General features: G+C 45.0%; 1 protein-coding gene across 1 annotated transcript in view; it reads right to left on the bottom strand.

Moving 5' to 3' along the window:
* The window catches only part of DGKB (diacylglycerol kinase beta), a 903,118-nt gene that overhangs the window by 607,687 nt on the left and 278,169 nt on the right, over window positions 1-17,262 (bottom strand). Inside the window, exon 12 of the mRNA XM_063924421.1 lies at window positions 6,495-6,593. Coding sequence (XP_063780491.1) covers window positions 6,495-6,593 — 99 coding nt within the window. The remainder of the gene's footprint in view (window positions 1-6,494; window positions 6,594-17,262) is intronic.

Below are 17,262 nucleotides of genomic sequence, written 5' to 3'. Positions count from 1 at the left end.
TGTCTCATGTCAACCACTGTCTTTTATACAAAGCTGACACTGTCACGCAATTTCAACAGTACATCCACTCAGGTGTCGACCCCCCAGGGGGTGACAACACTATTACAGACACTCTACTCCGTCTCCTCATCATTTTTCTCCTCATACATGTCGACACAAACGTACCGACACACAGCACACACACAGGGAATGCTCTGATAGAGGACAGGACCCCACTAGCCCTTTGGGGAGACAGAGGGAGAGTTTGCCAGCACACACCAGAGCGCTATATATATACAGGGATAACCTTATATAAGTGTTTTTCCCTTTATAGCTGCTGTATTGTTTATACTGCGCCTAATTTGTGCCCCCCTCTCTTTTTTAACCCCTTTCTGTAGTGTAGTGACTGCAGGGGAGAGCCAGGGAGCTTCCCTCCAACTGAGCTGTGAGGGAAAATGGCGCCAGTGTGCTGAGGAGATAGGCTCCGCCCCTTTCTCGGCGTCCTTATCATCCGTTTTCTTGTATGTTTTGGCAGGGGTTAAATGCATCCATATAGCCCAGGAGTTATATGTGATGCATTTATTTTAGCCATAAAAGGTTTTCTATCGATTTATTGCGTCTCAGGGCGCTGCCCCCCCAGCGCCCTGCACCCTCAGTGACCGGAGTGTGAAGTGTGCTGAGAGCAATGGCGCACAGCTGCGGTGCTGTGCGTCTACCTTTATCTGAAGACAGGAAAGTCTTCTGCCGCCGATTTTTCCGGACCTCTTCGCTCTTCTGGCTCTGTAAGGGGGCCGGCGGCGCGGCTCCGGTGACCCATCCAGGCTGAACCTGTGATCGTCCCTCTGGAGCTAATGTCCAGTAGCCTAAGAAGCCCAATCCACTCTGCACGCAGGTGAGTTCGCTTCTTCTCCCCTTAGTCCCTCGATGCAGTGAGCCTGTTGCCAGCAGGTCTCACTGAAAATAATAAACCTAAACTAAAACTTTCACAAAGAGCTCAGGAGAGCCCCTAGTGTGCACCCTTCTCGTCGGGCACAGAAAATCTAACTGAGGCTTGGAGGAGGGTCATAGGGGGAGGAGCCAGTGCACACCAGGTGATCCTAAAGCTTTCTTTAGATGTGCCCTGTCTCCTGCGGAGCCGCTATTCCCCATGGTCCTTACGGAGTTCCCAGCATCCACTAGGACGTCAGAGAAAATCAAATATACAGTACACCATTGGGCTAAATTTAATATACACAATCCATACTTCCTACCATAACCCATTCCAGGAGGGACAAAATACTCTCTACCTGGACTTCCTTATTAAATTATGATTGCAATCACCTGTATCGAAGTACCTTTCTTATCAATTAAATACTGTAGTTTAACACAGGTGACAACAATCATATATTAAGAGGGAAGTCCATGTAAAGAGCATTTTGTCCCTCTTGGAATAGATCATGTTGGGAGGTATGCACAATCCAATATACCCCCCCCCCCTTCCATTAGGGCCCCCTGTCTAAAGTGCCCCGGCACCCCCAAGGCTTAATCCGGCCCTGCTGGCGGCACATCTAATGGGGCAAACCTACAGGGGGAATCTCTACTGGTGGTACATCTAAGGGGGCAGCTCTACTGGGGGCACATCTAATGGGAGCAAATCTACAGGAGGCATCTCTACTGGGGGCACATCTAATGGGGTCAAATCTATAGGGGGCATATCTACTGGGGGCACATCTAAGAGGGCATTTCTACTGGGGGAACATCTAATGGGGCAAATCTACAGGGGGCATCTCTACTGGGGGCACATCTAATGGGGTCAAATCTATAGGGGGCATATCTACTGGGGGCACATCTAAGGGCATTTCTACTGGGGGAACATCTAATGGGGCAAATCTACAGGGGGCATCTCTACTGGGGGCACATCTAATGGGGCAAATCTATAGGGGGCATCTCTACTGGGGGCACATCTCAGAGGGAATTTCTACTGGGGGCACATCTAATGGGCGCAAATCTACAGGGGGCACATCTAATGGGGGCAAATCTACAGGGGGCACATCTAAGGGGGGCATAACTAAAGGGGCATCTCTACTGGGGGCACATATACTGGGGGCACATCTACTGGAGCAAATCTACAGGGGGCACAACTACAGGGGCCACGCCCCTTCCCTATGAAGCCACACCCCTATTTTTTACACATGCCTTTGGCGTGCACTAACCCTGTTCTGCCGTAGGGGGGTCACCAAAGTAAACTTTCGGCCCAGGCGCCACAAGGTCTAGAACCGGCCCTGACTGTATAGCATACATCTACAAATAATCTCTGCAAAAACTGTGAGTTTTGATGTCATCTCTTTAGTACTCATTAAGTTGCCATGGACAACATCTCCTCTTTATCTCTCTCTCCGCAGCTTGCTAAATGTCGCCTTCACAGAGGTACTGCAAGACAAAATTATATAAGCAACCTCTGCGGCTCATCTCCCAGGTGGGTCCTGTATGTTGCTAGGCAACTTAAACACCACATCATCAAGCCACAATGTCCGATGGTCTTGCTGCTTTGCTAGGCAGCCGGGACGCTAGACAACTATGCTGCCTGTGGTTACCTAGCAGCCGAGACACTTGGGCTATGTGCAGCACAGCAGCCGCAAGGAATTACTTATTTAGAGGACCTTCCCATTCTGGCTGCTCTGTAAGGTGCTGGTCTGTGTCCTGAATTCCTGTATCTTGGTGACGTTCCTGTGAATGCTCTGCGTGCCAGTGTCTTGGAAACTACAGCTATGCCTGGAACCCAGTTCCTTTTGCCTTCTTGTTACCTGTGTTTCATCATTGCTGCAGTATTTCTGTGGTGCCTCTCTTCCACAGCAACACCTGCAAAATACCATATCCAACTCCCTGTGGTCAGTTGCTCAATCCCTCACACTGCTCCACCTGCTGCTGTTGTACTTCAAATCTGCTCTGCAAGTTAACCCAGCTCTAGTAATCGTATTATATACTGTTACTATTGTGGCCAAAATTTGAGATGATGCCAAAGCGGATGAGGGGTTTCTGGGCAACTGGAACCCTCCCCCTGCGTTTACCTATGCTTTGTCACTTTACTCCAGCCAATCATCTAGAGGTTGTCTAGCCAATTGCATAAACCCTTACTGCTAGAGGTTTAAGACCTGGCGGCACCCTAAGTACTAAAGCATTCAGCCTGCGGTCTGCTGTCTAGATGGCAGGATCCCGGCATTTAGATGACTGGTGTGGGTGCAATGAAGCCCCTTCGGGGCTTAGTGCCGCGCTCGCAATTCCCACTCTATGGGTGTTGTGGACACCCACGAGCGGGAATAGTCCCTGTTGGTCAGCATGCCGATAGTCTGGATAGCGAGTGGGGCAGGATGTAGGTGTTGGTATTGTGACCGGCAGTCTCCTGACCGCCGTTAACATAACTACATCCCATGGGAAACATATATAATTCACATTTAATATGCACATTACTTTTTTATTAGTTTTGTTTTTTTTTATCATTTTTTTACTACACTGGAAATCCTAATATTAAGATTTTTGCAAAGATTATTTGCTCATCTCTCAATATTTTTATTGTTATTATTATTATTATTATTATTACTATTACAACATTAATACTTGCCTTTTAAAAAGTTACGCAGGTTCGTACATAAACATCTGCCGTGTATTATAAAATTATCAATATTGAGCAATATGCTGCCAAACTTTTACCTTATTCCAACTTCAAATAAGTACATTTAAAAATAACTTATTGTTTTAATGCCAGAAAACAAAATTACTTGTATTAAATTTTGAAAGCTATAACAGTCGCCTATGTCTTGCTAATTATTCGGAGTCTCAGAAAGTCTGTTGTTGGTTATGAAGGGGAAAAAAATACATCTAGAAAACTAATAGAATTTAGAAATTAAAATTACTTCCTCTGTTTTTCTTTTTCAATAAAACACAATGAGATCCAGATAGGCAAAGAGCTTCGTGTCACGTATGTATTTATTGAATCAGCCGTCCAGTGACTTCAGCCGGGGTCTCTGCTGAGGACACGTGCCGCATCTCGCTGACAGCGGAACGGTGAGACATGTCATCCCCCACCACCACACATGGACTCTAACACCGAGATTTGCTGCCTCCGACATGACATTGTTAGACTTATTTCTATTGGATTTCTAAATAAATTCTGAAACTGAATTAAGCGAAAACAGAGCTTTAGAAGTGATTAGCAAATTGTCTGTGAACATCAGTAACATTTACGATGTTATCTGTGCCAGATCTCCGACAGTCACAGAAGCCCAGGAATTATCAACTATTGTTTTGTTTTTTACAATATAATATACTGTACATGTGTAATGCAGAATTAAGGCAATATACTATGAAATCTGATAGAGAGACAGAGAAGTTATACAAACAGCCAAGACTGAGACAAACACGAAGAAAGGGGACAGACGTATGTGTGTGTGTGTGGGGGGGGGGGGGCGTGATAAAGAATAGATGTAACATACTGTATATATATATATATATATATTATATATATGTGAGATAAATAAATAGATAGATAGATAGATAGATAGATAGATAGATAGATAGATAGATAGATAGATAGATATGAATAAGATAAGTATATACTTGATAGACTAATATGAGACAGACAGACAGACAGACAGACAGACAGACAGACAGGCAGGTAGATAGATAGATAGATAGATAGATAGATAGATAGATAGATAGATAGATAGATAGATAGATAGATAGATAGATAGATAGATAGATAGATATGACAATGATAAACACTTGATAAACTGATATCAGGGCGATAGATAGATAGATAGATAGATAGATAGATAGATAGATAGATAGATAGATAGATAGATAGATAGATAGATATGACAAATAATATATACACTACATAGATCGATAGATAGATAGATAGATAGATAGATAGATAGATAGATAGATAGATAGATAGATAGATAGATAGTTAGATAGATAGATATGACAATGATAAATAAACACTTGATAAACTGATATCAGGGTGATAGATAGATAGATAGATAGATAGATAGATAGATAGATAGATAGATAGATAGATAGATAGATAGATAGATAGATATGACAAATAATATATACACTAGATAGATAGATAGATAGATAGATAGATAGATAGATAGATAGATAGATAGATAGATAGATAGATAGATAGATATGACAAATAATATATACACTAGATAGATAGATAGATAGATAGATAGATAGATAGATAGATAGATAGATAGATAGATAGATAGATAGATAGATATGACAAATAGTATATACGATAGATAGATAGATAGATAGATAGATAGATAGATAGATAGATAGATAGATAGATAGATAGATAGATAGATAGATAGATAGATAGATAGATATGACAAATAATATATACACTACATAGATCGATAGATAGATAGATAGATAGATAGATAGATAGATAGATAGATAGATAGATAGATAGATATGACAATGATAAATAAACACTTGATAAACTGATATCAGGGTGATAGATAGATAGATAGATAGATAGATAGATAGATAGATAGATAGATAGATAGATAGATAGATAGATATGACAAATAATATATACACTAGATAGATAGATAGATAGATAGATAGACAGACAGACAGACAGACAGACAGACAGACAGACAGACAGACAGATAGATAGATAGATAGATAGATAGATAGATAGATAGATAGATAGATAGATATGACAAAATAATATATACACTAGATACATAGATAGATAGATAGATAGATAGATAGATAGATAGATAGATATGACAAATAGTATATACGATAGATAGATAGATAGATAGATAGATAGATAGATAGATAGATAGATAGATAGATAGATAGATATTATATACACTAGATAGATAGATAGATAGATAGATAGATAGATATGACAATATATATATATATATATATATATATATATATAATAGACTGATATGAGATATATAGATAGATAGATACTGTAGATAGATAGAATACTGTACTTTGTACATGGGCAGACAAATGCTGACAGATAAGTATGTTTTTCTCATAGATTACCACATTCATTTGGGGACAATCAACGACCCATTCAGTTTGCCATAGTGAAAGATCATTTCCGTGCCTCACAGTAAGAACTGTAATATGCTCTGTGGACAGTGCAATCATTCAGAATAACCTCTGGATGAGAGACCTCTGCATTGCAGATCTGCAGCGTACATCCCTAGCAAGTACTGACCATAAGAATACCTTCAGCTTTCTGGGAAGCTGGATCTTTAAAAGACGTAAAATGTAAAAGTGACCTGCTCTCCCGCTTCTGGTAAGTACTATATAAGTAATAAAGTCTGACTCAGCCTCCGTTATTGCCCATCCTGATGAAACTTCATTGTCATCTTAATGGGAAAGCAGTATATTAAGAAAAATACATTTCTAACAAGTGGTCAAGTGAAATACGTGCGGATTTACAGTATGCCATGCGCTCAGATCAGGCTGCTAAACCCATCCAATGATGAACTCACCAACACAACCGGACAGATGGATGTGGGGGGTAAGATGTGGTCCTTCAGCGGTCCGCAGTCACATTCAGGTTTCAGATGTGATGCACATTTATTGTGCAGCTGTTGGGGACAATACAGAGTTATTAAAGCATAATAATATATAAATTTCCAAAATTATACACACACACACACACACACACACACACACACACACACACACACACACACACACACACACACATATATACGTGTGTATACGTATTCATATACATAAACGTGTATATATATATATATATATATATATATATATGAATAGAAAGAGATTATTGCGCCACTTGTGTAAAACAACAGCAATTTAAGAACCAAAGGTATAAATATACCCAAAAAATAAAAATAAATGACACTCCCTAAAGGCTAATACAGAGCGTCAGCTGGCCCCCAAAAACAGGGATGGTGGTTCCCTGTAGCAAGAAATTAATAACACACAGGGGGGTGGGGGATATAGCGACCAATGGTGTCTTAGAGAGATTCAATAAAAGCAAGTAGATTAAAAAAAATTATAATATTGTGATAAAAGAATAATCAAAGTGAGTAGATCTAATAAATTTATTAACAAATACAAATAAGAATAGAATTAACAACTATGATAAAATTTGAGCGCAAATCTCTTTAAAAAATGGGATAAAAACAGAATACACAATACAATATAGTACCAGTTAAAATATGTAAAAAGATACCCCTTGATGAAGTCTGAATGACGAAACGCGTTGGAAACCTGGCAGTGACCTCATACCAAGTTAAGCAAAAATCTTTTTACATATTTTAACTGGTACTATATTGTATTGTGTATACTGTTTTTATCCCATTTTTTAGAGATTTGCTGCTCAAATTTTATCATAGTTGTTAATTCTATTCTTATTTGTATTTGTTAATAAATTTATTAGATCTACTCAGTTTGATTATTCTTTAATCACAATATTATTATTATTTTTTTATCTACTTGCTTTTATTGAATCTCTCTAAGACACCATTGGTCGCTATATCCCCCACCCCCCTGTGTTATATATATATATATATATATATATATATATCTGCCATTCAGCATTTATCTTTATATTTTAATGGTCATGTACTTAAGTAAAAAATACTACAATATTTAACAGTTAATTGATGAAATACTCAATATACAATTTACATTGGCAAAGTGAAGTGATAGTTTAATTTTTCTTTTATGCTTTATTTTTATGCCTTATTTTTAACTTGTGATACTGTATTTTAACTATTTTTTTTTTAATTATTGGTATTCTTTAATTATTCTTCTAACCATTGATGTCTACCACAGTAAAATTAATGTTATATAAAATGATATTTATTCATGACAATACTGAATTGTATTATGATGCCATTAATCTAGTTAACAAAAGTACTTTTTTTTTAATTTATTATTCATTTTTGTTGGATCATCCCTTTATTTTCCAGTTGCAGCCCAGATTTCATGTTTGGGTCAGAGGGTGTTTGACCACTGACATCATAAGTACTGACTCAGGCCCTCATTCCGAGTTGTTCGCTCGCTAGCTGCTTTTAGCAGCATTGCACACGCTAGGCCACCGCCCTCTGGAAGTGTATCTTAGCTTAGCAGAATAGCGAACAAAAGATTAGCAGAATTGCTACTAAATATTTTCTTGCAGTTTCTGAGTAGCTCCAGACCTACTCACAGATTGCGATCAGCTCAGTCCGTTTAGTTCCTGGTTTGACGTCACAAACACGCCCTGCGTTCGGCCAGCCACTCCCCCGTTTCTCCAGACACTCCCGCGTTTTTCCCTGACACGCCTGCGTTTTTTAGCACACTCCCGGAAAATGCTCAGTTACCACCCAGAAACGCCCCTTTCCTGTCAATCATTCACCGATCAGCAGAGCGACTGAAAAGCGCCGCACGAACACCAGCAAATCTACTAAGTTTTCAGTTAACTAACTAAGCGCATGCGCCCTGCGTGCCTTGTGCATGCGCAATTAGCAACAAATCGCAGCATAGCGAAAATCGGCAACGAGCGAACAACTCGGAATGACCATCTCTAGCTTTAGCTGTCCTATAGATGTTACCAGGCTCAGCTTACCTATTATTTGCAGCAATCGTGGGTCGTTTAAGGTGAATAGCGTGCCTGCGAACATTTGCTGACACTGCGTGCTCACCCGCAATCCATGGGATCGCATGGTATGCACCGTCTCGCAAATTTGGCGCTAATGGGTGCAAATAATTGCAACTGCGGCAAATTTCGCACCCGTGACCATTCGCAGTATGAATAAGCGTGGACACATCTGTGTATTGCTTGGCTCCCATTTATGTAGAATAAGGGACTCATTTACATAGCAGAAGTGTCACATTAAAGATCTGATCTATACAATACTTGTAGTGTTCACCAGGGACCCCACACGGATGTATGGGGCGAGATAATACACCAGCCCACCTCCAGTGACATCAGCAATTACTGTACATTGTTGGGAGAGCAGTGTTCTGTGCTGACTCCTATGCTTCATACACTCCGGGCACTAGGACCCGAAGTCTGCAGGGAAGTGCGACCTCCAACCTGATGTGCTACTGCACATGTGCAAAGTGCAGCCATTTGTACTCTACAGTGATACACTGCTGTGCAGACACACAGTACTTATCTCCTGAGGTGAGACAAATTATCACAAATTATCCCACCATCCTGGTTAGGGACTTTCAGTCACTGTCCCATCCACTATACCGTTATTGTGACCACCATCCTGATAGGCTAAATCAACACACGAGACATGACTGAAGGTATAGGTAGCAAGGAGGTGTGCGGCCCTTCCCCTATAGGGAGGATGATGTATAAGAGCCTCAAGCAGACAAGGAGACACTCAGGAACAATCAGCAGACCTAAACTCCAGGACACAGCTATGTCTGACCCTGTAAGTACTCGACAAAGTCTGACACGTTCAAGAATTCAAGATATATAGTTACTTGTCCAATTAAGAACAGAGTGAAAATTGAGGTGAATTTACAGGTCATAAAATAGAGAACGTCTCAAGACAACACAGTAATGAGCATCAAATATAGTCTCATGTATACCAGAACAATATAGGACAGCAGAATGGAAAAACTGAAGGCTCCAAGGCATGCTTACAGACAATGCAGATGATCAGAAAATTCTGGTTAAAGCAGCAATGGGCCCGATTTAGACCTGATCGCTCCTCTGTGAATTTACAAAGGTTTGCGATCACATAGTCACCGCCCAAACAGAGTGAATACCCGCCCCGTGCAAGTCTGCGTACGCCGTGCGAGAAGCTCTCTGCATACGCCGGTCAGCTGCAAATCCGTTAGCAACTCACTCACCATCTGTTTTTTCCCAGTCTGTGCAGTCTGTGCGTAGCCCAGAACCTACTCCTACAGTGTGATACAAACGTTGCAACGTCACGAAACGCGTTGGATGCTGGGAACCGGATACACGCCTCACCGGAAGTCACGGAAAGAGCACTTCCGGTATCGTGCAGAACGCCAGGAAAGGAGAAAGACTGTGAGGACGAGTGACCAGCGCCGCGGGAAAGGAAGGTAGGATAGGGACAGACAGCTAGGGTACCCACCTCCCGCCCGCAAGGATATGGAACTCGGACGTTAACACATCTCCATACCGGCAACCCGGTTTCCAATACAAATACTCTGAAAAGAGTGTAAACATTCTGCAGTGCAGCAGTGTCAAATAAATTGCTTATATAATTGTTTTTAACCTATTTTGGACTTTGCAGGTATACACATTCAACTGACATTAGTGCTCCTATACCCCTCATTCACAGAGCTTCACTTTTTCCACATTTTGTGAAAAACCGAAAAATGGATATTTCAAGCGCCTCAATTGTACTACATGTGGGTTCCTATTGACAGGGCCCTCGTTCCATCCTCCGTATACAGGGGTTAAATACACCAATAGACACCGTTTGACATGCACTAGCCGTTTTGTGGTGTATGCCATAATTTGTCCATGTTCAAAAATGTACATTTGCAAAACGGAGGTTACATTTCGCGAGCGCATGGCACAACACCACATACCTAATACACCAGTGTGCAACCGGTTGCACATCACTTTTGTGAAGCCAGACGTAATCTGTCATCTTTGCGGTAACGTATCATAGACCATGTCCCCCGCCTGTCAAGGGGGTGGTGATAGGTCTGACCGGTTATTGCAGAGAGAATGCGAATGGATCATGCGGTTAGATACGGTGGCTCCACACGGCATCAACGAACATTTGGGGATGCAGATATTCATATGATGTATTTGCAGAATCAGGGCTAGTTATAGATTCATCTCGTATACACTTACTATTCAGTATGTATTGACTTTTTGTGTCATAACTTGTTACCACACTGTAGATATGAGGTTAGTCTGATTGTTGTCAGTCAGCTGTCTAGAAATGCATGCAAGTGGTTAAAATAATTGATACATGTGCAAGTGAGAAAATACTGGTTTGATATGCCAGGTAGTAGTACTAATTATACATATATGCCTTTCGATTTACATGTTTGTAATTGTGATCGCTTGTGCTCTATGGGGGTAAGTCCAAGTTGATCGCAGCAGAATTTTTTTTAGCAGTTGGGCAAAACCATGTGCACTGCAGGGGAGGCAGATATATCATGTGCAGAGAGAGTTAGATTTGGGTGGGTTATTTTGTTTCTATGCAGGGTAAATACTGGCTGCTTTATTTTTACACTGCAATTTAGATTGCAGATTGAACACACCCCACCCAAATCTAACTCTTTCTGCACATGTTATATCTGCCCCCCTGCAGTGCACATGGTTTTGGCCAACTGCTAAAAAATTTCCTGCTGCGATCAACTTGGAATTACCCCCTATGTTTTTATATGTTTTTAAATGTATGTGTTTTGTAATTATGCCACGCTGGTGTATTGGTTGTTATAGTTGCCATGGAGTCCGCCGTCACTTCCTGTAAGGTCTGAGCAGTGACCGGAAGCGGAAGTTCAGCGTGTACTGCGGGCGATGGTGGCGGGATGTATAAAGCCGGTGAGTGTAGTCCTTTTTATATATGGCTTCATAAAAGCGTAGCCAAGCGCTGAAACGTTGCTAATTAAGCTGTTTCCGAGTATTCTTATGCGTCTGGAGTGCCGCCGATGGGAACGTACTGTATAAATATATATATATATATATATATATATATATACACACACATACACTGCTCAAAAGGGAACACTAAAATAACACATCCTAGATCTGAATGAATGAAATATTCTTATTAAATACTTTGTTCTTTACATAGTTGAATGTGCTGACAACAAAATCACACACAAAAATTATCAATGGAATTCAAATTTATTAACCCATGGAGGTCTGGATTTGGAGTCACACTCAAAATTAAAGTGGAAAAACACACTACAGGCTGATCCAACTTTGATGTAATGTCCTTAAAACAAGTCAAAATGAGGCTCAGTAGTGTGTGTGGCCTCCACGTGCCTGTATGGCCTCCCTACAATGCCTGGGCATGCTCCTAATGAGGTGGCGGATGGTCTCCTGAGGGATCTCCTCCCAGACCTGGACTAAAGCATCCGCCAACTCCTGGACAGTCTGTGGTGCAACGTGGCGTTGGTGGATGGAGCGAGACATGATGTCCCAGATGTGCTCAATTGGATTCAGGTCTGGGGAACGGGCGGGCCAGTCCATAGCATCAACGCCTTCGTCTTGCAGGAACTGCTGACACACTCCAGCCACATGAGGTCTAGTATTGTCTTGCATTAGGAGGAACCATCTCATCTCGGTACCTAATGGCAGTCAGGCTACCTCTGGTGAGCACATGGAGGGCTGTGCGGCCCCCCAAAGAAATGCCACCCCACACCATTACTGACCAACTGCCAAACCGGTCATGCTGGAGAATGTTGCAGGCAGCAGAACGTTCTCCTTGGCGTCTCCAGACTCTGTCACGTCTGTCACATGTGCTCAGTGAGAACCTGCTTTCATCTGTGAAGAGCACACGGCGTCAGTGGAGAATTTGCCAATCTTGGTGTTCTCTGGCAAATGCCAAACGTCCTGCACGGTGTTGGGCTGTAAGCACAACCCCCACCTGTGGACGTCGGGCCCTCATACCACCCTCATGGAGTCTGTTTCTGGATGAGCTGCACTACCTGAGCCACTTGTGTGGGTTGTAGACTCCGTCTCATGCTACCACTAGAGTGAAAGCACCGCCAGCTTTCAAAAGTGACCAAAACATCAGCCAGAAAGCATAGGAGCTGAGAAGTGGTCTGTGGTCACCACCTGCAGAACAACTCCTTTATTGGGGGTTTCTTGCTAATTGCCTATAATTCCCACCTGTTGTCTATTCCATTTGCACAACAGCATGTGAAATTGATTGTCAATCAGTGTTGCTTCTTAAGTGGACAGTTTGATTTCACAGAAGTGTGATTGACTTGGAGTTACATTGTGTTGTTTAAGTGTTCCCTCTATTTTTTTGAGCAGTGTATACATGTGTGTGTTTTGCCATTTTATATATATACTTGTGCGTGACTCTGTGCCTGGCCGTAACGCTGGGTGGAGTCACAGGGCTGGCCGGGGCGGACCCACCTACTTCTGACCAGTGCCTAGATGGAGAGCCACGCAATCCAGCCACCATCATCACAGGGAACCACCACTGGACGGACACCCCACTCAGCACGGTACCACACACCCCTCCCTTGCTTTCCCCGCCACACACAGCCACTCACACCCCTAATGACAGCTGCTAATCGCACCCCGCACCCCAACCCACCACAGCCACACTCCGCTAACCCCCCTCCCCAGCTCCCACCTGCAGCTTCTCACCACCCGCAGCACGGGAGCCGCCCAAACCCCCCACCCCGAACCAACACTGGCAGCCTCCACTCACCCCCCTCCCCACCTTCACACATGCAGCCGGAGGACGGGCACCAAAGCAGCGCCGCAAATACCACCACCGCTGCCTGCCTGCCTCCGCCACCCTCCCTCCCCAGCAACCTCCTCCACTCTGTCAGCACCCGCACCACGGCAACCCTCCGCACCCCGAACGCTAATTCACCACAGGCACACTCCAATAACCCCCCTCCCCAGCTCCCACCTGCAGCTTCTCATCACCCGCAGCACGCCAGAACCCAGCACCCCCCACACCCTGCACCCACCACAGCCACGCTCCGCTAAACCCCCTCCCCAGCTCCCACCTGCAGCCTCTCATCAACCCCAGCACGAGGCCTGCACGCACCCCCCAGATCCACCCACCACATCCACCCTCCGGTAACCACCCTCCCCAGCTCCCACTTCTAGCCTCTCATCACCCACCGCATGGGGGCCACCCGCACCCCACCCCGCCTCATCCAGCCTCCGCTAACCCCCCCTCCCCAGCTCCCACCTCCAGCCTGTCATCACCCGCAGCACGGGAAACACCCACACCCCCCACCCCTACCCACCAAAGGCTGCCTTAGCTAATCCCCCTCTCCAAATCCCATCCCCACCCTCTCATCACCCGCAGCACGGGGGCCACCCTCACCAATGCTCCCTGCCTCCACTAACCCCCCTCCCCAGCTCCCACCTCCAGCCTGTCATCACCCGCACCACCGGGCCCGCCCGCACCCACCACCCCGACCCACCATAGCCAGCCTCTGCTAACCCCCTCCCCAGCTCCCACCTCCAGCCTGTCATCACCCTCAACACGGGAGCCACCCGCACACCGACCCAACACAGCCAGCCTCCGCTAATCCCCCTCCCCATCTCCTACCTCCAGCCTCTCGCATCACAGCACCACGGCAGCCGCCCGCACCCCCACCCACCACACCCACCCTCCCCTAACCCCCCTCCACAGCTCCCACCTCTCACATGAAGGCGGGGGACGGGAGACGCAAGACACCCGCACCCCGCATCAACGCTGCCTGCCTCCACCCCCCCCCCCCCCTCCCCACCTCCAGCCTCTCGCATGAAGCCCAGGACTGAAGGCCTAATAAACCCGCACCACAATCCAGCACAGGATGCCTCCATAAACACAACTCCCCAGCGCCCACCTCCAGCCTTTCACATACAACGCTGTTTGGAACCGCAACACACCCGCACCACCACACACTCCTTCTGCATCCCCCCCTGCACACCTCCCACATGTACACACTGCCCAGGAGCCACAGCCAAAGGCTGCTGTGGACCAGACCAACACATTACTCTACATGCCGCACACCATCCCCACCTGCATATTTACCAGCCGCCAGTGTCTGCTGCCCCCCCCCCCCACAAACACATGTGCCTTAACCTACCTCTCCCCCCTCCACACACAAAACTCCTTAACCATCTTGACTAAACCACCACCCAAAAACCACCACTCCTGCAGTCATCACCCTCAGACAACTAGGGTCAACTAAACAATAAACACACCAACACTACATTTAACACACATAGCCACAACTACACAACCACCACCCCACCACAATACCATTACCCACCCCCAATAACCCCATATCCGCAACACACTCGCCACAAATACAAAACCCCCTACACTCCTCCACCACATTACCCATATGACTAACCCACACCCCCCTTTCCCTAACCTTCCCTTCCCTTCCCTACCCTCCCATCTCTTCCCCTGCACACACCACAGAGCCCACAAAACAGTCCACCATCCACCCGGCCATCCTATGTACACCTCTTCCACCCATGCTAACAATGCAGAACAAACCCAACCTACACCCATTAATTCCAAACATTCTACCTACCCTTACGCCTCATACACCACCACCCACACCCTACACCCCCATCAATTCCCCCTTCAACATGCCATACACACAACCTACACCCGCTCACAAAATACCTGTCTGCAAACCCTTCCTCCCCCTTCAATTATAATCACACACCACTCACATCATGTACACAACACTTTGTCTTCAGCCCCTGCATAACATCCTCCCAATCCACACACCCCTTTCCCAAACAAGCTTCCTCCACATCCACACCACAGAATACCATCCCTCCCTGCATAATTACACTACCTACACACTAACGTCACAAACAAACACCTACCCATCAACACAACCCCACCCACACATACAACTCACCCACCTTCAGTACACCCCCTGCACCTCACAAACACAACCCCATACAACCAAACACCCTCCGTCCACACATACACCACCCAGCCATTACCCCATGCACCTCACCACGCCAATCATCATCCCCATACAACAATCCCCACCCCACCTTCCAAAATTACAACACACTACCCCAAATACCCTCCTTCATCACAACACACTTCCCATGTACAACTTCCCCACCCATCCCACCTTCCAACACCCTACCCTGTCCTCCTGTCCCCCACAAACTCACATCCAACACATACAATTCCTCCAAGCACCTACACCATCCCTTAACCCTTGCCCCCTGTATACACAGTCACCAGACACCATCCACAGTTACGGCCATACATGCTCATTCACCCTTCCTACCATATTACCAACCTACACCCCTACCCTACTCACACACACACCACCACACCAAACACATTACCTTGACCACCATCAACACTCCTAACACAACCCCCACTCTCCCTAACACATACATCCTCAAACCCTAACCACACCACCACACCACAACACCCCCTAACAACTTATGACAATCCCAAAACACCCTCTTAACCCACCTACACACCCAACGTTCCTCCCTCACACCCCCCTACATCCCTTACCCCTTCTACAGATCCATAAAGCCCCTACCAACCCTCCAACACTCACAACATCCACATATCACATTAAAAATACCACCTCTGCACCAATATCCCCATACACAATACAATTGTACAAACAACCGTTCACCACACGCACCACCTACAACACGAACCCTCCACACACCCATTCAATACCTCACTCACAGGTCTACACCAACACAGACACACCTCCACATCACTACACCCATTCCCCTTTCACATTCAAACAACACACCATGTACACTGTTGCCCCACAGTCACACAACACTCACATGGCTAACACCCACAACCCCTCACATTAACAGCCAACAAAAACCCTCACCCCATACTTGACACACCGCTTATTCCAATACACCACCGCTCCACCTATCCCTATACATCAACAAAACCATCACACTCCACCTACCCCACTCCCCACCACTAACTATACTACTACAAAGCTCCCCCATACCAACACTTTCCCCTCACAACTAGCCCACCCACAACCACAGCACCTTCATCAGCCTCCACAATACAACACACAACCCAACAATACTTAACACATACATCCTCCAACCCTCACTGTATACCAACAACAATCCCCCACTACCCACCAAAAAATACCCTACACACCCCCTATGCCATAACCTCCCCACCCTCTAAAATCACATGACCCACAACCCTCTTTCCCTCACACACACACTCTCTCTCCCCTCTCCACCATTTACATACGGACCAGACCTAACCCTCTACCAATCACAACGTGTACCTTCCCCTTTTTCTACATTACCTCTACAACACATCCAGCATGCACAGCACCTTTTCACAAACACTTATTCACCACACACACCGCCGTAAACAGCAGTCCACACCAAAAACACTCACTACCTACAACACACGCACACATTTCACATGCAACAAACACACTACTCCCAGTTGCCCCACAACCACAATGCAAATGCCTACCCACCACCCACAACATCTCACAATGCAATTCACAAAATAAACAAACCCCATACCTAACACAACACTTATACACATAATACTTCCGCCCCTATACACATCCTTTCCCATCCCCCTGCAACACTCCCCACCCCTA

The sequence above is a fragment of the Pseudophryne corroboree genome, chromosome 5 (genome assembly GCF_028390025.1).
Source record: "Pseudophryne corroboree isolate aPseCor3 chromosome 5, aPseCor3.hap2, whole genome shotgun sequence".
In the NCBI taxonomy this organism is placed as follows: Eukaryota; Metazoa; Chordata; class Amphibia; order Anura; family Myobatrachidae; genus Pseudophryne; species Pseudophryne corroboree.
The sequence above is the reverse complement of the archived record's forward strand: the minus strand, read 5'-3'. Positions and strand labels throughout refer to the sequence as shown.